This window comes from Charadrius vociferus, unplaced genomic scaffold (assembly GCF_000708025.1).
Source record: "Charadrius vociferus isolate BGI_N301 unplaced genomic scaffold, ASM70802v2 scaffold800, whole genome shotgun sequence".
NCBI classification, from domain to species: Eukaryota; Metazoa; Chordata; class Aves; order Charadriiformes; family Charadriidae; genus Charadrius; species Charadrius vociferus.
The window spans coordinates 598,907-626,243 of NW_009646525.1; the positions used below are offsets into that span (position 1 = coordinate 598,907).

General features: G+C 41.6%; 1 protein-coding gene across 1 annotated transcript in view; it reads left to right on the forward strand.

The window, feature by feature from the left end:
- CLIC5 (chloride intracellular channel 5) overlaps positions 1-18,952 on the forward strand; it is a 77,503-nt gene extending 58,551 nt beyond the window's left edge. Inside the window, exons 5-6 of the mRNA XM_009885470.1 lie at positions 15,888-16,069; positions 18,785-18,952. Coding sequence (XP_009883772.1) covers positions 15,888-16,069; positions 18,785-18,952 — 350 coding nt within the window. The remainder of the gene's footprint in view (positions 1-15,887; positions 16,070-18,784) is intronic.
- Positions 18,953-27,337: the final 8,385 nt, after the last annotated feature.

The window sequence follows — 27,337 nt, forward strand, 5'->3', positions numbered from 1 at the left end:
CAGCAAACCAAGGGGACAACCTATAGTAACCACCCATTAACTGTCCCGCCTAAAATTGTAAGTTCTTTGGCTCATAGAATGAGCCCTTTGATTTCATTTATGAGTTTAAAAAGTTGTTCTTGAATTGAGTTCTTAGGGGGCACCAGCTCCAGTGTGGGTGGGCGCATTCATTAGTGGTACGGAAGGATATTTCACTGTACGGCTCTTCAGAAGGCGCTGAGCTGGGAGACCACCAACATGATTTCATGCAGAGGAATTTCCAGCCGTCTGACCAGAGGACTCCACTAGTCTGGTTTGGATTTATATCAAGAGGCCAAAAATAAAAGCGCATTTAAATCATTAGCTTACAAGTGATTAAATGCCGTTCGCCTCTTTCAGTAGCTACATCACACTTTGTGGTTAAATGCGTGAGGTGGGAAATGTTTCTCTTCATGTGCTGTGTATGTATGTATACAGTAGATATGCACACATGCACATAGGGCTGGAATTTAAACTGGCCTACATCAGTTTTACACTGTGGAGTTACTCCTGCTGAGAAGAGAGTCAGACCCGTAGCGCAGGTACGTGCACGGGCTGGACGACGTGCTCTGATCCATTCTAGAAGCCATTGCGTACCTCCTTAAATAGGCAGAAAATCACTTCACTCCAAAAACCTACGTAGAATATTTACAGTAATAACAGCTGTGTGGTGCAGACCCTTCGTGGCACCTGAGCTGATGTACGTAGCCAGGGTAGGAGCTCCTCAACGCTGCGGGTCAGGTCCTCTTGACTTTAACAGAGCAAGTTAAAAATGCTGTTTGAGTGCCCTAGAATCGATGGGGAGTTTCCTGAGACAAGGATCTTGGATCAGGCTCTAATTGAGGACCAGCATTAATGCTTTATGCTTTTTGCACAGATTTTCAAGGTGCGATATAAATATAAAGGTATATATATGTGTGTGTGTGCATGTGTATGTCTGTGTATCAACTTGCAATTAAAATTTTTCCTTCTTCCTCTTTAGTTGCAGAATTTCCCTTTTCCACTACAAAACCCCACACCTGTCCAAGGCCCAGCCTGAGCCACAATTTGTCCTGTGCTGTGACAATATTAAGTTTTCTCTGTCGTGCAACCAGGAAGGACTAGAAATAGCTTTTAAAATTGCTTTAGAGAAAAGGACTTGCTTTGTGATGGAACATATCAGGATGACGGATCTTTAACTTTGGCATTTTGAAGCACAAAAAAGCTATTTCAGAACATTTTAAACACGTTTTTATGGCTCCCTCTAAGCTGAGTACTGTTGGGGTTGTGGTAGCTAAAGTGCCTGGCAGCTTTACAAAACCAGCCCTAATATAAAAAATACCCAGTCTTTAAAACATATGTAAAACAGCTTTTCTGCAACTTTTGTGGCACATAAAGTACCAAATACATGTTGGTGAGTGTGATATAAAGCTTTTATTGCCATTCATTTGGGATGACCTATATAACTCACTCATGATATGTTAATAAAACCGTTCTCCACTCTGCCTCTTTATAAAAACACACATATAAAGACCACTCAAACAGTGGTGATAGCTGTGTGCTAACTTGTTAAGTAGTACCACAAGTTGCATTTGTCATCTGTCCTAAATTGCTTTATCTTCTTTCTGCCCAGTAATCAAAGACTGATTCTAAAATGCTCAGAAACAGCAGTTTGCAAAATAAGTTTGCTTGAGAAATAACTTTTTGAAACTTTCCCTCAAAATCATGCTGGCTGGAGGCCCAGAGACATCAATATTCTGTCTGGTACCAGTGACAGTTTTAAGGACCAATATCTTTTGACCTGCCAAAACTAAGAACTGAAACTTTAGGCTATCAGAAGGAAGAGGTTTCCAGTTTTCTAAAATGATAACAAACCATCATCTTCATCTCGGAAATGTGTTCCTTACTGAACGTTCCTATCATTTAGGGGCTTTTGTTCTTCTAAGGCCTTGCTAATTAAAGGTATGAATATTTCCTGATAGAAACGTGAAGAATACTATTTGAAAGTGATACAAAACTAAAACTAAACCTCTGTGTAAGTCCAGATGTGGTCAGACTTCAAGCCTTCCAAGGCAGGGACTTGGTATGACTGATTAGCACGATTAGATGAAGCCATCCTGGGAATAGTAATTACAATTAATGCACTAGCAGACATAATTTTCTGACACGTGTGCTGAGGTAGCTTTGAAACCAGAGCATCATAGGGAGGGAGAGAAAAAATGAAGGAATATACATATTTATATATGTTCAAAACAGAGAACAGTTGACAATATATACTGAAGTCAATGAGGTTGAAGATATGCTCCAGTTAAGGCGTGTTCTCAAAGCTTTGCTGAATCAGGGCTTATATGCACAGGCTAAGCCTAGACTAAAATACTTGCAATGGGAACAGTAGTTGGCAGGCGCTCTTCTTTAAGAGGGAATTATTTCCCCTGTGTGTTTGAATATTCCTCCAAGTGCTGCTGGCTTTACTGGGATGCTTTGTTCTGTTTCCCAGCCGAGCTCCCATGCTCGCACACAGGAGCAGTAGCACAGCTGGAAGTGGATTAGAGCAATCTGGCAGCAGCAGCCATGGGAGGAATTAAGCGCCTCGCTGCTGGAATGGGAGGCCTAAATTACATTATTATTTAGAATTGAGTTTTAACTTCATTGCTCGATGGTTTCGCACTGGTGGGTAACTCCCTTCGTTGCGATATGCTTGATGCATCTTAAGTATGTTCCCCACAGCAAGGACTTAGATGAAGTTATGACCTTACTCAGTAAAGTATCCAAATTTTATATGAGCAAATGTCCAGATTTAAGCACCCAACTGGTCTTATTGTCTTGATTGTTCACAGGCTTATATTTAGCAATTGTAGAGCAAGCTATCACATGATAGGGAGCCCAGTGACTGGCTCCTGGAAGTCAGTTTGCAAAACTGTTGATGACTTCAAAGGGAGAAGGATTGGCCCAGAATCTGTTTTTCCCAAAACGGATTTTTTGTTTTATGCATGCAAATGTTCTTCATAAAATAACAGGGAAGAGAAGAATGAGACATAAATGAAAATCAGTGTTGCTAATTTTCTTTATTAGATCAGATCCCAAATAGTTGACCTTTTAGCTTGAAAACAGTGCTGGGAATAAGGTGACTAAATGGGAACTGGAGACATAACTCTTTTCTAAACACGCTGATTCTTCTGATTGCAGAAAAAGAATTAGAATTTCATGGAGTTTGAGGCTAGAAGGAACTTTGGATTATTTACTATAATCTCCTGGAGAGCACATCCCAATCAATTTTACTCATTGAGCAAGCATGTTAGCATTTCATCCTTTAGATTATAGATTGTTTTGTATCAGAGCAGCCAATAGGAGAAACTGACAGGTCTTTGATGCACAATGCCCCTCTAAGGGGGGAATTTACTGGATGAGAGATTCCCAGCTGATGGCAATAGCTGGTCCATATTCTGCACTGCAAAGGAAGAGGAAGCCTGGTGATTCAGCCAGTCAAAGCTGAAAAAATAAATATTTCCTGGACCTTTACCTGAACTCAGGATGGCTCTGAACACGTGAGGAAGGCATCTACTCAACAAGAATTTCTACAGCACTCCAAAGCAACGGCCCAGCTGTTCCTGTCTCTAGCAGAGAATGACCAGATGGCCATGGATAAGCCACGTAACACAGCTGATTAATTGCATATTGGGATAAAAGATACTGTGATCTTTGCAAGCATCTGAAGTCTTGAAGCACATGATTTTATTACAGTCATTGTCTTAATGTTGAGTAGCAAATTCTCTGTGACATTGAGGGTGATATAGTCAACCTACCTTCCTCCTGTTTCCAAGACCAAAAAGATGATATGAGGGATTTTAAAGTGCCATGACCTGCCCATGCGAACCTGTCCTCCTCCAGCCCAGTTCCTCCTATTTTTGCCAGATGTGAATTAAAGCCTGCCTTTTCTTATTCTCATTATAAACACCCCAAGAAGGCAGTCCACCTCCCGTTTCTCCTTGTTTGTTCTTTAAACAGTTCATTGCTTTGGCAATGTGGAAAGTGAATTTGTCCAACTTCCAACAGTTAGACCTTTCACACCTTTGTCGGCAAGGCTGAAGAGCTCCCTCATGCTTCCCAGATGTTTTGTCTGTGAGTGAGCATCTGTGCACGTTGGCCTTTCAGCCTTCTCTCTGATAAGCTGAGCAGACAGACTCTTCAAACCTGACATTTTGAGGCTTTTTTCCAGTCCTTGAGCACCGTAGTATTGTTCTCCTTTGAACTCTTGCTCGAATCATCAAAGCCTTTTTTAACTGGGGACACCACAACTGGGAAAAATGTTCTTAGTATTTGTTGCAACAGCGCTGTTGCAACAGAGGGAGTATGACCTCCCTACTAGTACTTGAAAAAATTTCATACGTCCAATCATAATTATAGCTCTTTTTGCTTCTGCTCCTTTCAGAGAGGTTAAGTTGAGGCATAATCATGATGATCCCTCAGTCATTTCATGGAGCTTGAAACAAAAAATCTCACAAGCAGAGAAACAATGGAAAAGAATTAAGATGTGAGTCATTTGTAAATCTCATCGTCTCATGTGTTTTTGTATTTGAGTAGCAATTTTTGAACACAAAGGGCAGAAAATACTGGAAACATTAAAATAAAACTATTGGAGACTGAGATTTCCTAGGTGAACGGAGGGGTTTGGGAACTCAATAAGCTTTAAAACTTCCTCCTCAGGTGCTGCTAGCTAGGCCTTGCTGCGTTTCGCCCTCCCGTGTCTTCGCTCCACCACTGCTGAAGTGAAATTGTTTAGTTGAAATCGGTGGAGTGCAACTGGGATTATCCTGGTGTAAACAAAAGCGGACTATTCCTCTACATGCCTGGGACGGAAAGAAATTGATATTAAAGACGCAAATGCCAGCAGCCTGTGGAGGAACAGTCGTCTTTGCTTAAATATTAGAACACAAGGGGTCCCCACAGCACTGTCACTAAAGCCCAGTTGCACTCTTCCGGAGCTAACTTTAGTCTTATTTTAATGCAGACATATGTAGTTAAGTTTTCCTTTGTTAGTCCCAGGATCATCTTGTTTGCTCTTTGCTAGTCAAACAAAATTTTACAATCTGAGTAAACACACATCATCTTAAAAATCAAGATAGGGAGTGGTAATCCCATGTTATAAATATGTGGTTTTATAATCTGCAGGGCTCGATGGTGGCTTTTTTCAGGTTTCTGATGCAAATCAGCTGCTGCTTGTCTGCAGTTGGTTTGGGGACACCTGCACAAGACTAGCATTGCAGAGGTCAGGATTAGGCCCTCGGGGACGTGCTCTAGAAATGATGCTTGTCGCTTACGTGCTGCTACAGAGTTATGATGATTTGTGAAATGCAAGTTAGGTACTGTTCTTCTTGGGGCACTTGTAGGCCAGTAGTTTTACATTCACTTGTTTCCTGCCCTCAGGGTCACTTGGGCTCCTAAGAGACTTGGAAATGAACCTTTCTTTTGGTATCATTCTAACACCTGGGTTTTCTTCTTAAAAAACAGCATTTGAGATCATGATAACATTACAAATATTACATTTCAAAAAACAGCATTTGAAGGTTCTCAATTCATTCTTCATGATAACATTACAAATATTACATTTATTTCTTGCCTCCACTCTAAAACCAAATAAGAAAAGGGAAGAAAGAAACCTGAATTTTTAGTCCAAAACTAGAAACAAGTAAAAACAAATTTCCTAGATGCTTGAAAAATATGTGTTTAATTTTCTTTTTAAAGACATTATCAAGCACCTCTTTCAGTGGGTTTGATTTGGGAGTAGGACAGGTGGTATCACAAAAATACCTCTTTTTTCTGCTATATTTACAGTTTATCCCCCTCAGCCTGAAACATATGTCCACAGCTGGTGCATTATGGCTTTTACCAATGTAAAGTTTGTGGCTGAAGAGTGTTATTATCTTTATTTTGTATATGGGAAGTTGGAAGGCAGAGAACTTAAGTAATTTATATAAGGTCATGTAGAAAAAAGCTTGAGAAGAAGAAACTCGGGTGTCCTAAATCCAGGTAACCTCTTAACCCTTGGATCATTGTGCTCTGGTTTAGGGAAGGGTACCAGGGTAATCAGGGTCTCAGTCTCTCTGAGACCAAGACCTATTTTCTGGGGAGTTTTTGAGACGGGTCTGTCAAAATATCCCAAACTTTTGGGATGAAGCTCTAATCAATCAATCCTCATCAAGAGTTTGTAGATGGGGTCTGGAGGGAAGAGGGATGATAAGGGAGGGATCATCTCACCTAAGTCTGGCTGAAAATTATACATTAGTCATGCAACAGTCCTGGATTTTGTGATCAATGGAGAGGGACATGAATCCATTTCTAAAGGGCAGTTTGATTTGTCCTAAAATACAGACCCAAAGTTGGGAGAACTTACTTTAAAGGTGGCTGTCTTTCATTGCTATTTATAAAGGAGACCAGGACAACTAGGTTGAACTAATTACCTAACACTTAGATGGCTAAAGTTAGACACGGTGAATCATATCCATAAGTAAATCAATAGATTTTTGATGTGTCTGGGTTCCTAAGGTTGCTTTGGGTATCTAACGGCTGTATTTCAGTTCCATGTTCCTCCGAGTCCTGGCTGAAGTTCTGTGGGGGTTTAGCACCTCCATTTCTCTCACTGGACACAGACAGAACATATGTGCCAACACGTATGGAAAATATGTACTGCTTTAGACCGTGTCTGAAAGGCAGACTATGACCAAAGTCACGTAGTTGTTTGCATTTGTGCACCTGTGTCCGTGTGACTTACCCCACTCCTGGTGTGTGCTCACCTGAACACTGACCAGGAGTAAAAATCCCCTTTCAAGTCCCAGCTCTGACTGAGCTGGAGGAAGAATATGAACCCCTGTCCCCTAGGAGAACCCCCTAACCAGGAAAGTAGAGTTAAGGAATAAGAGACACTGTACACTATATATCTTCTGTGTACACGACTGGGTGTTTGTTGATTCATTAAGTGAGTAGAAACAGACAGATCACACAGCTTTTCAGCATGGTTGTATGGGCATTCACCTTTATTGTGGGAACATGCTCAAGACTCTGTTCCAGTGAATATTGAATTATTTATCTAGAGTGAAACATCTTTAATAGGAGAGGTGACTCAGCCCAGAAACTCCCTTTGGCCCAGGGTTAGGCATCTAAATGCCTTGGATGCATGGGAGCATACAACCTCCATCCTTCTCCTCTGCATTTCCAATGGCTCTCGTAGCGACTGCCCACTCATTTGCCTCTCCCTATAGATGCTGCTCAGAGCTGGGAATTTTACAAAGCAGAAAAGTGCCCGGAAAGGGTGTTGCAATGATCAAATTGGCAATGTACTTGCCCTTTGGGGAGTAAGCCCTGATAGTTAAGTAACTTTAAAAAAATAGGAGGTATTATCCTACATCACTTAGGTGAACTGTCAAATTATATTCAAAAGGTAGGATTCATCTCGCCTAACTTCACCTCCCTGAAAGTTAGGTGTCTAGTCTGAGCTAGTCCTTTAGGCTTTGCCCGTAATCCATGCAGTGAGAAGGGCATGTGTGGAGTGAGTCACACCAGTTTAAATCAGGTGTCTCAGGCAGTTGGAAGGAATTGCCCTCTGGAGACGCTTAGTGCCTCTGAACAGAGAGGGAACCTACATAACCAGCTTAGACAAGACACCTGACTCTTAAACGGCTAAACAGAAGAAATCAAGGCAGCACTCAAATCTCAAGGGTTATACTGAAATCACAGGGAGGAAGATAAACTCTTCAGTATGTAACACAGTGGTGCAAATATTGCAGTCACAGCTCCTCCATGTGAGAAGGATTAATCCATACAGATTAGAGTTACAATACTCTGTTGAGCCTGCCTGTAAAAAATGAGCAGGATGGAGAAAAAAGAGTGAAAATATGTATCCTTGGTCTTTAATCAGACTGTCAGACTAGTAGAATGATATTATTTTCTTACCTTAAATTGCTGTTTCTTAGCTGGTTTCCCTTTCCTACCAGAAAACAGTATTGGTTCTCATATAATATCAAACTCTGTGAATCTGGAAGTGATCAGGAAAGGTGGTTTGTTTTTTTAAAGGAAAAATAAATCTCAGATTGTTTGTGCGAGACTGTGAATATTTATGTACTGTTCCCCCTTTTCCCTCATTGCATATTTCACCAAGTTCATTTGCGTGTGTTACAGGATAAATCTTACTGGAGGGCAGTGGAAGAAAGCAGTAAAAAGGAAAAGCATCAATCAGGGATCCAGGGTAGCAGCAGCAATCATTGTTCATTTTTGTACGTGGATCATTGTTGAACTTGTTTGGGCTTGACAATTAAGAAACTTGCAGGTCTGCTGAGGTCAGTCTCAGGTGGTTTCAGACGATGGCTACAAAAACCATTATGTTGCTGGACTTCGATGGCTTTGAAGCCTTGCTGTCACTCTGCTTCCAGTGGTGTTCACTTATGAAGAGGGCCACATATATTTTACTTTGGCGTGGAGAAAATATTTTGTGACAAAATGTTTATTTGACAAAAAATGCCATGGGTGGTGTGACTAACCTGAATTATGGGCAAATGTGGGTTGAATTTGGTGATTAATGACTTGTTTTGAAAAGCAAAAGTATTTTCTCTTAAACTTTTTTGAAACAAAAGGTTATTCTCTTTTTAATTTGGAAATGACATGTTAATTTTGAAGATTACCAATGTTTTAAAAGTCATGTGAAAATGATTGAACGTCTAGGCATGACTTAACGATCCATCCCAAAACATGGCTTTCTTTTTGGTTTTATTTGTTTGGAAATGTTATGTTATTTTGCTTTAAGTTTCTTAAAAAAATTGAAATAGTTTTGATCTTTTAATGTAAATCAAATAATTTTTAGGTTCAATGTGGTCAAAGAATCATTTGTTCTTATTGCTCTTATTGTGCCCTCTGTGCTTTGCATCTCTTCCCATCAAGTAAAATCCTCATCCTGCAAATGATTTCACTCAGACGCATAAAATAGGAGTCATCTCACCTAATTTTAGCTATTTTAAATTTAGGTAGCCAGCCTGCCTATTCTCAAAAGAGAGAGAGAGGCTTCTCTGGTGGTAATTCAGCTTTTCCTAGTCTACTATTTTAGGATGGAATGATTTGCCTTCCAGTGGTTCCTTCAGGCCACAGAGATTGGCGTTTATGTGCTTTGTCTGCTTTGCTATTTCTCCTCATCCCGGCATTAAACAAGGAAGGAAATATTTGGAGTTCAAGGAAGGGGAAGAAGAGTCCTTGTCTGACCTCTGCAATGCTGTGGGTGTGGGCAGCCTGAATCAGTTTTACTTTTTCCGAACCGTTTTCTTTTACTACTTTCTAGTTACTTTCCATTTTGCTTCAGCCTTATTTGACCCACAGAAAATGGAGATGGAAACGACCGATGACGCTGGAAGTTTTATGGCCAGTATTATTTAGGAGGTCAGATTAGCTGATTATAATAGTCCTTTTTGGCTTTAAAAGCTGCTGGAGAAATCCTAACCCCACTGAAGCCAACAGCAAAACTTCCATGGGCTTTGGTATGGCCAAAATTTCACCCTGAGTACCTAGTAATGAGTCTTTGTCATCTGGCCCTCCCCTTGACTTGCAGGATTGCTCCATGCCTTACATTTTCCAATGTTTTGTTCAGTTGTGGTATAAGTGCTTCAAGACACAAGGATTTCTCTTTGTCCCCTGGAAATAGTTTCACGGGCTAATAGTTTAAGGAAGTTTTTGCTTGAAGAGTTGAGTAACAGAGCCAAAGTCTGTTCTTGGTTGAACTGGAGTGAATATGGAATAGCTTGTTGACAATGCGGAGTTACTTCTCTTTTATGTCAGTGTAACCGAGAGCACAACTTTGCCAATTATTAACTTTTGTTACATTATTTGTATTTCTGTGCATGTCAGGATTTGTTAATCTCATTGTTCAACGTCAAGTAACCTTTTGCTGAAAACAGAGCGTCATTGTGAATTAGGTATCATCAACTAAATTGAACCTCACCCTGTGCATTTGACAGATGGTAATACATTCATTAAGTGTTCTGTGGTTGCTTTGAGGTTGGAAAGTGCTATTTTTCTGGCTTCTAACTCAGGATTCTTAAGTAAAGTTTTATAAAAGCATAGTTTTGAAGGCAGAAGGAAAATCACAAAGAGCTCATGAGGATTTTTTATTAATATCGTTGTTTACTATTGGTGGGATGACACATCAGGACTGTGGTTGCTATAAGTTATCTTTGGCTGCATAAGTAACCCAGAGCTGAGTAGTGAAGGGTGAGAGAGGTGATTCCACCGTGGGTTTTGTATATACGCAGGTAGACCTTCTTGGAATTTGAAGTTATATTAAATGCATCATTGTGGGGGCAATAAGATGCTGGTTCCTTTGTGCTGTCCAGAAAGATGGTTTCCAGGAGCTCAGACACTGCAGCTGTTGCATGGGTAACCTGATGACAGGGCTCCTCTCACAGAGCTGGTGACATTTGGGATCTCTTAAGTTCATACTGAAAGTCTGCAGGGTGGGGAAGCAATTGGAGGTAGAGATTTCAAAAGCTGCACAAAGCCACATTCTTAAGCGTAATTCCACTTGGTGTTGTAATAATATTGAATCCTCCACCCTGACCTTACCAAGACACTTCATGCTGAGATTACGCACTTCAGGACTGGACACTCCACACAGCTGATTTAGGGGTCTTGTAAACCAAGTGTAGAAGAGAGGACTCCAGTGACCACAGAGGAAGCTCAGGGTGTTTAATTCAAACTTAGTCATTTAATTTGCTCGCTTCAGGGAAGATAAATCCCACTCACTGACTTGCAGTGGAGCCTCAGCTGTTATCAGCAAGCCTATTTAGTTATTTAATGATGTTTCCTAGAGGATAAGTTGCTAAGGGAATTAGCTGCTTAGCCGCTTTCTAAATTCATTGTGGGTAGTACATTCACAAATGGGGAATCAGTCACTTTTTAGTTAGTCGCACCTTTTTAAATGTCTTCATTCAGTCTAGTGCTGTGACTGGTATTCACAAGACCCCTGCCCTGGTGGGTGTCTGCTGTCCCTTATGTTCACAGTGGAGACAACGTGTAGAGTCATCCAGATTTTCACAAAATAGCCATAGTATGGGAAATTTTTTTTTTGCTGGGTTTGCTGGGTTTGCTCATTAATATGAACCCAGACATCTCTTTCCTCAGCAAAAGTCCCAAAACTTTCAGAGCTGTAGGATATTCTGAGGAGGCTATTTCTTAGTCTCTGTCCATGTTTTTTCACCTTTCACGTAATGCTTAAATATTAATCAAATAAGAGAGAAACTGAGAGAGTTAGTTTTTTTCTGACTTTTACCTGTGGTGCTAACCTTCAGTCGTGATCCACTGAATGTTGAGTTATTTATGGAAAGTGAAACAGTTCAACAGGAGAGCTGTACAAATTACCTGATACTCCACTGGTGGGGTCTCATCTGGCAGATCTGGGCTGACATCATGTTGAAAGGCATTTGAAACTCAATCTTCCACTTCCCAGGAAAATGTTCTCCCTATACCACTGGTAAAATCTCAGCACTTCTCCCATGTTTTTTTCTGTAAGAAATTAAAAACTGACCTGCTTTTGATACTTCTCTCTTCTGGGAGGTCACTGGTGAATTCAAACCTAAGTTGGGTTCTCCCAGCCATGCCAGCATTAGACACTTGGCTCTGTCTGACATGTGGGGGTTAGAAACCTCTTGCTTCAATATTTTTGAGATTCTTTTTTTTATACTCCTACTTTGAGTGGGTATTATTTCCCTGAACACATTCTCAAGAACTTAAGACTTCAAATCATATAGTTAAATCTCAATGTGTCAGGGCACCTAGAAAGTAGGATTTGCAACATGGGTGTTTGCATATGGATTTCAGAAAATGCCTTGAAAACCATCAACAGGCTTTAAAAATTCCATCCTGTGTACCTACACTCAATTTGAAATGGCAGTTTTAGGATCTTAGTTCTCTTAGTTCTCTTAGTTCTCTTTTCAAAATTCTGTCACTATTCAGCTGGAAGAAAGGCAGTTCTCCCTTGTTCACTACTCCTCCATTTTCATAGCTGGTCTCAGAGGTTTACTGGGATCAGAAGAGTTTTGATTAATTAAATGGGGTCACTGGAGCCACAAGTAGCGGTCCAGTTCTTGACTATCAGGATATGAGATGATCCTTACCGTGTGGTGATTTCACCGCGAGATGTCAGTATCCTGTGGGTTCCAGCAGAGCCTGTGAATTAGGTCACAGATGCGTTGAACCCTGAACATACGCTTATTTCTGGCCTAAAGCTGCCGTATGCAAGCGCCAAGTATGAATTCAGATAGATGTTTTTCCCACTGTCACAAATAGGCTTCACTCCAGGCATTGTTTTTGAGACAGCCATGACGCACTTTGATATATCAGTAAGAGCAAAAAAAAACCACCCAACCCTAATAAGTTCCAGAAAAGTTACATAAACACATCCCACCTGATGCTCCTGTCTTTGTACACACTCCTAACTGACCCCATGGGCCAGTGCGAAGCATCAAATGTAGTACTGATACTGGAAATATTGCACAGATAACTCAGAGAACTGATGATCCTACTGGGTGAAGGGGATACTGGAAAATTCTCAGTGTTAAGCCAGTTCTCTAACATCTGAATGTGCAAAATTGAATTAAATCACAGCAATTTGATTCCATTGTCTCTAAATGAATACATTGTAAGAGGACATAGGCTGAGGCTGACCAAGAGAAGGAGAACTATCTATTCAACAGGTGTTATGGGTCAAACCAAAAAGAGATTGCTAAATCTTTTGAGTGTTGCCACATGGGGGTATATTACATGCTATACAGTCATTACCCTTCAGCAGAAGTTGTGCGGCGGAGCACAGCTGCAGACGATTAAAGACACCACTGCCAGCATCTGACAGCAGAATGTCAGTGTCAAAATTCAATTTGAATTGATTAAATAAGGGATGGCAACACTTTTGTTTTATGGATGGCAGCACTTCAGTCGCTTTAGATGCTTTGCTTTCAGAAATAAAATTCTTTCCCTCCCTGCTATGTTTGTTGGGGTGTTTTCAGTTGGATCGCAGTCATTTCTCCAGTCAATCAATTAAGCCAGGATTTGCCACTGCATCTAAGAGTCAGCCACAAAAGAGCTGGTATGGTTCCCTGGTGCTTGGCCAAGAGGCTTCGGTGGGAGCAAGACATCAGGCAGCTTAATCTGACTTCCACCACTGGCACAAGGTTTAATGGATGTTAGGGCAGCAGAGAAATCATGTTCTGTGGTGTTCGGCTCCTGCTCTCTCAATGGCCCCATACGCGCCGCCTTTCTCTCCGTGCCAAAAACACAGGGGCGGCTGACAGCAGAGCCAGCGGAGGTACCTGTGCCAGCAAGCTGCTCTACGCAGGGCGAGCGCTGCAGCCTGTTGAAGCTTACGTTGTGCTCCATAAATATAATTATCTCCATAGGCCTTGTAGTGCTGCACCGCCTGAGTAACTGGAGGCATTGAGTAGTCTCCCCGAAGTTAAATGGCAGTAAGTTACTCGGAGATATAAGATTTTACAGGATTAGGCCTTAAATGCTGACTCCAGGCCAGATCTGCAGCAGGTATAAATCACCGCAGGTAATTTTCACCAGCTGAAATTCTGGCCCTAAGCCCATGAGTCATGTTGTTATTTTTTCACATTGTAAATTCTTGCTGTTTCTTATTTATATTGCTTTAGCACTTTGGGGCGCTTGTCAGGGGCCTGGAGCCCATCGTGCTTGTCACCCTTCGAACAGAGATGCAAAAGATCCTTCTTGCAGTTTAAATAACATGCAAACCTGCCTACAGTCATTCAGCTTTCTCTAAGTGCGTTATTACAATCAAGTTTTTCTATTATCCTGCTGGTAAAACAAAAGAACACAAATTCTGTGCCTGGGTTGATATTTTTAAGTAAAAAAAAAAGTACACTCTGCCGTATATTATGGCTATGTGGCATTTCAAGCCTGGAGTTTGTTGAAGCCATCAGCAGTGTGGGACATGGTCTTTAGTAACTGAAGTGAGAGATCTGAAGTCTCTTCTCCATTGTGATACCCAATTGGAGACATACAAAAAGGAGAATTTGCACCTAAGTTGAACCTGAAGTGAGTGGAATCTCAACAGTTGCTATCTCATCTCTTTTCTGTAGTGTTGTATTTAATTATTGTTATATTACTTCATTTCAGGTTTTGTGTATCTTCCAGCTCTGTAGAGCTCTGGTTACTATCTCTGGAATTATTGCTATTGCCTTTAATTACTCTGGAAGGGGTTTGAAGATTATCAGAAGTAGTCAACATGGATTCACCAAGGGGAAGTCATGTCTGACTAATCTGATAGCCTTCTATGACAAAGTAACTAGATGGGTGGATGAGGGGAGGGCAGTGGATGTTGTCTACCTTGACTTTGGCAAGGCTTTCGACACTGTCTCCCACATCATCCTCACAGGAAAGCTTAGGAAGTGTGGCTTAGATGAATGGACGGTGAGGTGGATTGAGAACTGGCTCACAGATAGAGCTCAGAGGGTTGTGGTTAGTGGCGCAGAGTCTAGTTGGAGGTTAGTAACAAGTGGTGTCCCTCAGGGGTCAGTACTGGGCCCAGTTTTGTTCAACATATTCATCAATGATCTGGATGAAGGGATAGAGTGTACCATCAGCAAGTTTGCTGATGACACAAAACTGGGAGGAGTGGCTGACACGCCAGAAGGCTGTGCTGCCTTACAGCGTGACCTCACCAGGCTGGAGAGTTGGGCAGAAAGAAACCTTATGAAGTTCAATAAGGGTAAGTGTAGGGTACTGCACCTGGGGAGGAATAACCCCATGCACCAGTACAGGTTGGGGGCTGACCTCCTGGAGAGCAGCTCTGTGGAGAGGGACCTGGGAGTCCTGGTGGACAACAGGATGACCATGAGCCAGCAATGTGCCCTGGCGGCCAAGAAGGCGAATGGCATCCTGGGGTGCATCAAGAAGAGTGTGGCCAGCAGGTCGAGGGAGGTCATCCTCCCCCTCTACTCTGCCCTGGTGAGACCGCATCTGGAGTACTGTGTCCAGTTCTGGGCTCCCCAGTTCAAGAAAGACAGGGAACTGCTGGAGAGGGTCCAGCAAAGGGCAACAAAGATGATTAGGGGACTGGAGCACCTTTCTTATGAGGAAAGGCTGAGGGACTTGGGTCTCTTTAGTCTAGAGAAAAGAAGATTGAGGGGGGATCTTATTAATACATACAAATACTTAATGGGAGGATGCCAGGGGGATGGGAGTAGTCTTTTTTCAGTGGCACCCAGTGATAGGACGAGGGGTAATGGGCATAAACTTGAACATAGGAAGTTCCATCTTAACATGAGAAGGAACTTCTTTACTTTGAGGGTAGTGGAGCACTGGAACAGGCTGCCCAGAGAGGTGGTGGAGTCTCCCACTCTGGAGACATTCAAAACCCGCCTGGACGCTGTCCTGTGTAACGTGCTGTAGGTGACCCTGCTCTGGCAGGAGGGGTGGACTAGATGATCTCCAGAGGTCCCTTCCAACCCTAACAATTCTGTGAATTCTGTGAATGTAGTAAACCTACAACTTTTAGAGCTGAAGTAATGCTAGAAAATTCCTCTTCCTTACAGTCCTACCTGGCTGCTTAAAAAAATAATGTAATGGCGTACAGGGCTCCACTTTACTGTGTGATGGCCTCAGTAGACCAGAAAAATGTCATAGGGTGAATGTGTATTAGCGGTATATTATACTGACAAGCTGTTCTTTCCTTCCATGGTTTCTTTCACTGGGTTTGTGTGGGCACTGAAGAACAAATTTAACAACAAAGAAGTGGTTCTTGGCTTTTTTTTTTTCTAGATACCACCATAGCCATTGACAATGAATGTTTCTGAATAATTCTTACTCTGCCCTAATCACTTATTCATTGCTTTTTGGCAAAGGCCTTGAAAGAGGCCTGGTGAAGGCTCTGAAGAAGCTGGATGACTATCTGAGAACGCCTCTGCCAGAGGAGATTGACGCAGACAGCACTGAAGAGGAGAAAGTGTCTAAACGCAAGTTTCTGGATGGAGATGACCTGACTCTTGCTGACTGCAACCTTCTGCCCAAACTCCATGTTGTCAAGGTAAAAGATGTCATGTGGTGGTCAAAGAAACCTTGTCTGACAATGAAGTGCCCTGCTCTGACAGCCATGAGCTGAAGTCAACATGTATTTCAGCAGAGGCATCTTAAATCCAAGAGCAGAGTCTGCAACACACTTTTGATCCTCAGTATTTCCTACAGGTTAACTTAAGCAACTTTGTATTTAGCACATGGGGAAATTGCCCCATCTTTAATAAGTGGCAAAGACAATACTAAGGTCTAGGTATCACATCTCTTTATTTTTACCCTGCTGCGAGTAGCAGCATACGTCATATTAATTAGTTCCCGTTATTCTTAAGAGAGATGTCAAAACTTTAGTCAGTTCCTACTCATTTGTAACTTAAGAGTAGCAGTCCATCTTTTTGGAGAATATTTGTTCCAGCTGGTATTTCACACAGAGAAGTTAACAAATCAAAGTCACTGCCGAGGTCCAGGATTTAAGATGTACAATGGTCGCTGGTATAGTGCAAATGGTGTATATCATCTTGACTTCTAAATGTTGCATTTATTTAATTTATCAGATTACATGTTTCTTTAGAATAAAGCAAGTACCTGGCAGACCTTGGCAAACAAGAAAGCTAGGAATTAAGGCCAAGTCATGCATCTAATTTGGCTCTATGAGCCAAAACATAAACTGAGCCTGGAAGCTGACTGCACACATGCAAAAAATAGAAAAAAATAGGGGGAAAAGAAAAGCGCGCATAAGTCACCACGTAAGAAATGTGATAATATCCTCACAGGTCTAGCCCTTTTTTTTTTTTGGTTCGTCTTCATTGGTGACATTGGAGTCAGACAATGCAAAATGAATGTGTGGCCCCTTACTGGTTCCTGTCTCCTTGAGATGAAATGAAAGATGTCAAAAAAGAATTAAAATCTTTCTCAGACAAGCACAGCCATAGGATATTGCCTGAAAATCATTTTACAGATGGAACAAAAGGGTAAATTATTAAGACTCTTTCATTTGATGGAAGATGTGTGCTGGAAATTGTGAAAATCTTAACTTAAGTTGCCCAGCAGGTTTTATCTTCCCCATGTGTGTGTGAAGCATCATTGAAGGCAAGAATGCTTAATTAAATGCAGTTTAGGACAGGATTTGGACTTGCATATACCAAGTGGATCCTGGTAATAAAAGCAAATCACAGTCATTTCTGAGAACATGACTGTCCTAAGAAATCTGAGATGGAAAACAGCTCTACCATGTGCTTTAAAAATAAAGGGGAACTCTGTGGCACATATGTATGTAATTTATGCCCAGGAACAATTTTATACTGTCAGAAAAATTAGAGATTGGAAGCACTCATTAAATCAGCTAATCCATCCCTTCCTATCAGCTAGTTCATTCTGTCACCACAGGATTATTCTATATGGTATATTCTTACAGGAAAACTGAAATATCCCAATCCAGACTGCTGCTTAACCAACCAACTAGCTTTAAGCACAGATTAGTGCCATTTACTTCAATGGGACTATACAGGTGCTTAAAATTAAGTATGCACTTAACTATTTTCCTGAATAAGGCCCTGAGTGTTTCTAGAAATTGAAAATTTTCCTTGATAGACAATTTCCTAGTCTAACAAGTCTTGAAATAACCATTTTCTCCCCTAGTTTATCCTAATACTCCTTCTCCTAATGTCTGCTATATCATCTTGGTTTCTCAGTCACGGTGGCCATACTGCCCTGAATTTTTCCTTTGCATGAGCCTTCCAACAGCTGTAGGTGGTTGCATCCTCTGACACCATTGGCCAGGGAAAATATATTACATATCATAAAAATAGAAATACAGTATATATGAAATATAACGTAATGTTAAAAATACATACAATAATTAATATGAAAATATGTTATATATAATTGTTACTGATGCCTTTCTCTTAAATCTGTCTTGCTCCTTATGATTCAGCTAATCAGCTCTTTCTTATGTGGCATCTCAGCTTTAAGTAAGTGATGTACTTAAGACTAGTAAAAACCACCAAAAAACAATATGGCAAAATTAATGAACTTCATAGAATCATAGAATGGTTTAGGTTGGAAGGGACCTTAAAGATCATCGAGTTCCAACCCCCTGCCATGGGCAGGGACACCTCCCACTAGACCAGGTTGCCCAAGGCCACATCCAGCCTGGCCTTGAACACCTCCAGGCATGGAGCTTCCACAGCTTCTCTGGGCAACTTGTTCCAGTGCCTCACCACCCTCAGAGTGAAAAATTTCTTCCTAATATCTAATCTAATTCTAGCCTCTTCCAGTTTGAAGCCATTCCCCCTTGTACTGTCACTACATGCCCTTGTAAAAAGTTCCTCCGCATCTCTCCTGTAGGCCCCCTTTAGGTACTGGAAGGCTGCTGTAAGGTCTCCCCAGAGCCTTCTCTTCTCCAGGCTGAACAACCCCAAATCTCTCAGCCTCTCCTCATAGGAGAGGTGCTCCAGCCCTCTGATCATCAATGTACCACGAAAGTCATAAGTTGTCGACAGTAGCCAGGCCATTAATTTAGAGCGTCCTTAGGCCAAGTAGCATCCTTGCAAGATAAGGGACAACCAAAAGTCACTTTTCAGACTTTTCTATTATAAGTCCCTGGGCATCCAAACATTTCTCTCTTTTGCTATTAATTATATGACAAGAAGGAATAAGAAGCTCTCTAAAAAGGAATCTGGAGATCTATCACTAGCAAGCTGCTTTTTTCCCTCTTTTATCTTTGCTTTAGATTGTTGCAAAGAAATACCGCAACTTTGAGTTCCCAACGGAGATGACGGGGCTGTGGCGATACCTGAAGAACGCCTACGCCAGGGATGAATTCACCAACACCTGTGCAGCAGACAAAGAAATTGAGCAAGCCTACGCAGATGTGGCCAAGCGGCTCAGCAAGTCCTAACTGACCTCAGCGGTGGCTCAGTATTCCCTTTTACAGACTCTTCTCCTTTGTTGCCTTAAGACATACTTTATCATTATGCTATCTGGTTGGCACCCCTATGACTTCAACTGTTCAAGTGTATTGGTCAGGGACAAATCTGCTTCTCCCTGGAGAAAAGAGAAGGCAGCTTAATGTGAGGGGTGGAGACCCTTTGAAATCTGAACGTAAGATCTGGCTCAACTAGTATTATTCTCAATCAGTATTGGAAATGAGTCCACTTTACTAATTTCTTGTTTCATGTTGGGGTTATATCACCACCTGTATTCTTTGGAGTTTTAAAAATAGGAAGTTAGCTGAAATTTCAAGTAAGAGAGTTAGGAACACATAGAACTGATTCTTCTCTGGGTTATTTCAAGGACACTTTTCCCCCCAGTGCTGTTGAGATCCTCGAGGCAGTAGCAAAATATGAGAGAGTGAGGGGGAAAAAAAGGAGTTTGACCCTAAAGAAGAAGTGCTCTTAGCAGTTATATTTAAAAAAAATCTCTGGATGCATATTCTGTCTTAGCGGGCCCAAGAGTTTATAGGGTATTTATTTTTAACTTGACGCAAGAGGGGGAAGCCTAAGTGAATATGTCAGACTTGCAGATGCTACTTTGCATAAAATTTGCATGATGCTGTTGGATCCAAATGTTTAAAGTGCAAGAGAGTGAATGAGCAATTGAGCAACAAAATGCCCAGTGGATCTGCTAGTTGGTAGAGACACACAGACGTAGCAATAACGGGGGCAGCATATTGACTCCAGCGACTATAGAGGGAATTGGCACGGGTAATGAGACCACGTAGGATGTTGTCGTCTTGACTGTATGGTTGCCAGTTCCTTTATATTTGCTATTTTGGGAAACTTGCATAGGCAGGAGAAAGCTGTCGCTGCACACAAATTCCAGGCAGGGGAAGCACTTTCTTCACGTTGGGCTCCAGATGGGTCACTTTCAAGCACTCATCGTCTCTCCCCAGGAGAAGTTTGTTCTGAGAGCCTCAGACAGGGCAGGCTAAAACAGAGAGGGGCACATTTCCAGCCAGAAATTCAGCAAGTATGCTAGCAGAAATCCATGCATGATGCCTTAGTCCCGCTCATCCAGGGTTTACCGATCCACGTTACACAATTCTGGATTAGGATTGTTTTCTAAAACGGATTATTTTGTTCTACCTATCTGTAGTGTCTTCCTGACATGATCTGCTTTATACTAGTGATTATTTGCACGTTACTTTAGCAAATTCAGAATGACAGCTCTTTTGCATGAAAATCACGTGCCCCGATATGTACAGCAGTGCACATGGCTCTCGATTTTGAGTTTGGGGGGAGTTTTTGTCGTTGTTTTCAAAGATAAAATAAAGCTGAGCAGTAACCTGGTGTGACTCCCCTTCTGATCAGAGCTGCTAAAGCTGCACTGATTTGAGGGGAACCCCAAGCTGGTGAGCTGTGACCGAGGGGAACCTCGCAGCAGGCTTGTTTGCAGCCAGAGAGCTGGAGGACTGGAGACACCATCGAGGGGCAGCCTCTGCCGTGTGATGCTGATGACAATCTGAAGCCATCCTGTTGCTTTGGTGGGATTATTCCACTTTTCACACTAACCCAGCTGGGAGCAGAATATTGCTCATTGACTGTGAAGATAGTTTGTGGTTGACTATTGTTTTGCATGCAATGGTCAATTTTTTTCTGAACTTTCCAAAACCTTGGAAGAAAATCCATGAACTCCCAAGTCTTCCCCTAGAACGGGCTATTTTAACAACAGCTAGACTGGAGGGCAAAGGCTCGCACTCTTTAAAACATTGCTGAGAAATCAGCTGGCTCAGAGAACGCTAATAGCAGCCAGAAAAATCTAATGAGATTAGAAGTGTCTGTGCAAGCACATGTGGCTTGTTAAAAACATTTCTTCATGAGATTGGAATTATTTGTGATTTTTTTTTTTTTGGTAAATTAAGGCATTTATTTATTTTTTTAATTTTAATTGACTCAGTCCTTTCCGTCTGTCTTTCTGGTTTTGTTTTCCCTCAGCACGCTGGTCAAGATGGCTCTATCTGTTTAGAAAAGTGTTATTACCAATGCTCTGCAAATTTGTTTCTGGTGAAAAGTCTTCTATCTGATTAATGATCACTGGGATTTTTTTCCTTTCAGTATGATTTGGCTATGAGCTTGCCGATCAACAGAATCTACGTTTTTCTCAGTTGTCTATTTCCAGGTTTGTACTTCAATTAGTGTCTTTGCTTAATCACTGCTGCAGTGAATCTTTGAATAAAGACACAGAGCCAGATGCAGATTCTTGCTCTGGGCTTATTATGTTTAGCTCCTTAAAGAAGATTGTCCAAACATTCAGCAGATCTCAGGCAGGGTAAGTGAACCAGTTCAGGGTCTGTCCTGATTTCTTCTGTCTCTGTGAATCTTCACCAATTTGCTGAATCCCATGGTTCTGAAATCTCCTAATCTGTCTTACTGTAGTTTTGCTAGAAGAGGGCCAAAACACAGTTGATCTCAGTGACTTCAAATTGCATCTGTTTTTAAACAAATATGTTTAAAAATGGTCAGGCTTATACCAAAAAGAAAATGAGCTTTTTGTAAGATGATTTGCATGTTCTTAAAATGTTTTTAGGATTTCATGATAAAACCTGAAAATCCCCAAGCTACCTTCCTTTTAATTAATAATAAAAAAAATCCTTAAATGTATTTTTCTGATAACATCCCAAAACCCCCTAGATATAATGTATTGACGGATATGAGAAAGAATAAGCGTAAAATTAAATAGCTTTCGGTTATCGTGCCTGTTCTATGTGAATTCAAATCTCGCTCTGCATCCAAACTTTGCGTCTTACTCATAGCTCTATTATAGGCTGATCCAAGATTACGGACAGGTTCAGGCATTCCCTGACCTTTGTTTGAGTTTGAAATCCAAGCTCCTGTTTTCAGATGTGTAACTTTCGCTTGCCTTTGTGCTTTTTGGCTTTAGCCATAGTCAGAAGCCGGAAATACTGGAAATCCTACATAGAAAAGTGTTTTGCTAAGGTTTTGAGCTCAGTTCTCAAGACTCAGGATCCATCACCAGTGAGATTTTAAAGGGCTCCAGACTCCTTTAGGCAGGGTATTTCTGGTGACCTTCCATTGTATTTAGAATTATAAGTAATAAATATTAATCATACAGGATTGTATATCTACATTGGCAAGGCAGCATTTCTGAAAAGAATCTAAGTGACAAGACAGACATTGCAGATTTACAATAACTTTGTTCATAAATTTTTTTGCAAGATGTAAAGAAAGACATAGTGCAGAGGGGGAAGAAGCCAACAATGTGGATTTAATCATCTGCATTTCAGAAATGCAGACCAAATGTCTGTAAAGATGTCCATTTCATCCAAACATTTCTTAGATATTTATTTCAAAGCTCCCTGTTCAGTCAATCCAACACTCCATTCATATTGGAAGTAATATTGATTTTTCTTCTATTAGCAGTGATATGGAAGTGCTACAGGATCCCCTATATTAGTTACTCTTATTTTCTGTTAGACTATTTGAATTGCCAAGTGGTCATCTTGCTGTACAGGTAGGACTAAGGAAGTATCTGTTTTAAGACTATTTAAAAGAGGGCTTCTGACAAACTTTTTTTTTTTGTTTTGTTTTTTTCCAGTAGAGTCATATAGTGATATCACCCTATCAGGGCTAGTGTGGAATATAGAGCTACAGGTTACCAGCTCTTCTTCTATGTTTGCATCAGCTGGAAAGCCACTGCCCTGGAGGAATGACAGGCTGTGTCACAGAGAAACTAGACATCTTTGTTTCCTACAAGAAAGTTCAGCTGAATTGCACATAGCATTTATTTTGAATATGTATTTCTTTTATTTTAACGCCTTGCCACCTTTCCTCCTCTCTCGTCCCTGCTCAGTCAACTCCAAGTGAGCCGTAACCATTCTGCCGTTTCCTCAGTGCTACGTAGCAGGGTGCTCACCGATGGGCACACGGGGAAGCGTGTTCTAGCGTAACCCATCCGTCTTGTGGGATGAAGCAAAGACAGCCCCCTTTCTGCATTGACTGAGTTTGGCTGATTAGCTGAGTTTAAGGTACTGCAAAAATTTAGGCAGTGGAAATCCCACTTATGTAAAGCCCCAGAAACACACAGAAACATTCACTTTCTAAAACAAATCGGTGTTTTAAAGAAAAAAATAACCCCGACATCTTGTGTCCTCCTTCATGTGTGTTCTTTTAAGCATCAGGAAGTTTGCATTTGTTTATTATTCTGCTAGATATACTCATTCTTCTTGAATTGCTTTTGATATTTCCAGTAAGATTTTGCCTTTTTGCTGAATCTTTCATCTCTTCATTAATTTTGATGTCTGCAATGACCTAGCAATTCCAGAGGAGGAGGAAAGCTGTGAGCTTCATACTTGTTGAGAAGTTGAAGGAGGTAATGATTTTCTTGGAGAAAACAGTATTAAAAGCATTTTTAAAAAATGTGTCTTTTCATCTGGAATACTTTAACCGAGAGTGATGGACTGTTTAGTCTGGACTGTGATTTTCAGCACAGACTTGATCAAGTCACCATGTTTAAGGTGGCTTTGCCTAGGCATTTCCCCAGGATGCATAGAGATGTTTCCTCTGAGACACCAGATTTCCCATTTCCTTGGTCAAGAGGGATCTGCTGGGTTGTATTGGCACTGAACCATGAGAGCCCGTTAACTCAGTGCTAGGCGGTGAAAATAGGGGTCCTATTCCCTTCTCCTCTCTTCTAGCTCACGTGCAGGGAAAGGAGAAAGGATTAATCTGTTCTATTTCCTTGCCCCACATCCCAAACAACACTGCAGCCCTAGGAAAGTGCAGAAACCCCATCCAAGGCTGATTTTCAAAGCTTGATCAGTCTGTGTTTTAGTGTTTGACCTGAAGGTCTGGATAGCCCCGTGTAACTCCTCAGGCACTCACCACACAGCGTGACAGGACTCAGCAGCGTCTCAGAGACTGCAGCAATCACGTTATTCCCCTGTTGCCCCAAATCATTCCCCTTTCACCATTTATTGGAGAGATGCTAAAGCTGAAAATACTCCTGAGGATGCGCTTGAATGTGATGTATTTTGAGCTGTGCTCATCAGCTAACCAGCTCTGAATGATGACATTGTCGCAGCTCAGCGGGTCGTGCCTCTGCTGCCAAAGGGACACCCCATCGCCCGTCGGGTGGGAAACGCTGAAGCTGCTCCGCCAGCGGTGGTGCAACGACGATGAAAGGTTTCAGGGCCACCTTTTCTGCAGCCCGTCTCTCTGGCTGAAGTGTGTTAGCAGCTCAGCTGGGGCCATGATCCAGTGCTAATGAGCGTTTCTAGCTTGCAGCATGTGAATAGAGACTACTCATGTGTTTAATGTTAAACATGTGCTTGCCTGCTTGCCTGGATAGGGGCCTAAAAGTCATGACAGAAAAGCCTATATTAATGAAGAGCATTATTATTCTCTTTCCTTTGAAATCTGGTGGCAGAATTCCCAGTGGGGGAATTCCCAATAGGAATTCCCAGTAGAGCCCAAGGCTACGTAAGCGCAAAGATGTTTCAAGAGTGAAGATGTCCTTAGAGAACAGAAAACACCCAAAGAGAAAAGTAAGCAGCAGTGATATGTAGGGTCTTATTAGAGAAGAAGGACACCAGCTTTGTCCCAGTGGTAACCGGAGGGACACCACCAGTGCTGTCAGGCTCCATTCCAGTTTATCATGGGGAGGTTCAGAGCGGAGCTGGGACCAGGCCACGCCAGCGGTGTAATGCCAAGGCATGTTCTGCTGTATCTCCGACCACATTCCTTATGATGGTATCCCACACTATAACGATGCCTCCATTGTGTCTGCCTCACTCTTATTATGAAGTGGCTCGTCTAAAGAAAACTAAGAAGGGTGGCGGATTTTCATTTTTTTTATATATACATGGAGTAAAAACAATCCAAATATGCTTTAATGGTTCTCAACATGATACTGTCAATTCTCACCACAGGGTGGAATTTGTTGGTGGAAATTAAATTAAATTAAATTAAAACAGAAAAGCTTGGCTATTGCTAATGGGTACTACTGGGAGCCCTAAAAGCAGTTTGCAGTGTGGAACCATAGCAGGAGAGAACATCCCTTAATTCCCAGAATCACTTGGGTTTCACAGGGTCATTTCAGCCTATTCTGCTGCACTGCTGAGAGGTTGCTCTTTCCCCGTCTCCCTAGGTCTATAAACTCTGAAGAATTTGGGAAATGGCTATGGGCACCACATTAATCTTTTTCTTTTCCACTTTTTTTTTCCCATCTTCATTAAATTAACTACTTCAGTTTGGAAGTAAGCGATAAGTAAATAGAATTTGCAAACGGCAGATTTTTCCACTTTTTCATTAAGGAATTTTTTAAGAGCTTTCAGGAAATGAGAGGTTATCCCCAGCTTTGGGTATAAACTATGGTATAAAATATATATATATATATAAGTGTGATCTTAAGCAAGAAGACTACAGTTTGTTTTAAGGAGAATGCTTACGACTAAACAAACAGAATACCCCAGAAATTACAATTGGGATTTACGATTCAGTTCCAATCTGCACTGTTTTTTTTATATTATTATTATTTATTACTGATTGTACAACATAGAAACTATATATATAAAATTTATTTAACTGCATTATTTAATTCAATAATTCTTTAAAGGGCGTTGGGATGGAAGGTGGCATAAAGAGGAAAACTTACGCTCTTGAAACAGCACTGTTATTTCTGTGTCTCTGATTTTGTTCCCACTGGGACAAACAAGAGCCGCACCGTTTAGTTGTGTAGAAGCAGGATCTCAACTTCACACATCCAGACAGTCTGGCAGTCTCTTTGGAGGACAGGGTAATTTGCTGTTTAGCAATCTCAGCCTTGCAGTGGGCACAGCGCATTGCGGAAGGCATCCGGCACCATCCTTGGGTGAAGGGATAGCGTTGCTTGCGAAGGACCACAGCGAAGCCCCTGCTGTTATAAAATGAGATTAAGCCATCATGAGATGCGGACTGGCTAACCCCGAACCAGACACATTTGCCTGCAGCGCAGCCGCTAAATTGGTCTGACATCAGGAACCGCAGCGTAAGAGCTTGGCCTCAGAAGTGAGTCAAAGCAGCATCTTTGTCACCAGTCATTTTCTATTTATAACGACACAGATCTATTTTATAATCACGGGGAGGCACAACAGGAGTGGGCTTTGTTCTGCCTAAATCGCATTTCTCGTGCGGGTGCGTTTAAACACAGCCTTTGGCCCCTTGCCGCACACCACACACACCCAAGGCGGGCAATTCTGGCACAACAATGTACACCCTGTCGTGCTTGAATGCTCAAAGACTCCAGCGCTGAAGCAATAAACTCCTGCTAAATGGCTTAAAAATGTTCCCTTAAGTGTGCTGAGCTGCCACCCTGCCTCACTTCTCGTTTCCAATGCCATTTTGTGTCTGAGCCTTGGGCTTCAAATAAACCAGGCGTATATTGCATTGGTTAGTGCTGGAAATTACTGGGCGTTATTAACCATCAGAAATTGGGGGGAGAAAGCCCAAACTCCCACCCAACCCTCTTTCCTAGTGCAAATCCGACTGCTTGTGCATCTGACTGTGTTCCCAGAGGCTGTGAATCAATTCCCAATAGCTGCTCGGTTTGGTTTCTGGAGAGAGGGTCCTCATCTGTGCAAATCCTCAGAGCTATCATGGTAACATCCCCCCCCCTCCCCCTTTTTTTTTCTTTTTTAAAAAAATCGAAGGCTCCTGCTCTGTATTGCCTAGGAATTTGTGATCTAGTGATCAATAGATTTATTTTCGTAGTCTGACTGTTTTCAGTTCTAAAGCCTGAAGATCAAAACCAAGTTGCAAAGTGAGATTTGGGGGTGAATGGAAATGCTTTTTTCCTCAAAACCCATCCATTTTGAAATCCTAACTCATTTGGTGCACAGTCCTTGTTCTTTTGAGGGGGTTCTGAGGTTGAAAGACAGGAAGGAGAGCCTACTGTACATGCTACTGTCCTTCCACTGAGATAGGATAGCAGAAATCAGTCTGGAAGTCCCAAGAGGTCTATGGACATGTTTTCCATCTTCAGTGTGAAAGCACAGAGACCTCAATGGCCATAAAACTTACCCCCAGTTGCTTAAAAATTGCAATGACATTGAAAAGCAGAATTTGGGACGTGAACAATGATGTGACAATCAGGTGTGGTACCTCATCAGGGCATTATGCAGGCAAAAAAAAAATTCATTTGAAAGGATACTCAAATTTATAGGTGCTGGCCCAGACCCAAGTTCCGAACTGGGTTTTGTCCTCTAAAGTGTCATAAAACTTATAAACACCTAAAGGCTGTTGGGATTGTCACCACCTGATCTGATGGGGTACAAGGAAAATCAGGGACT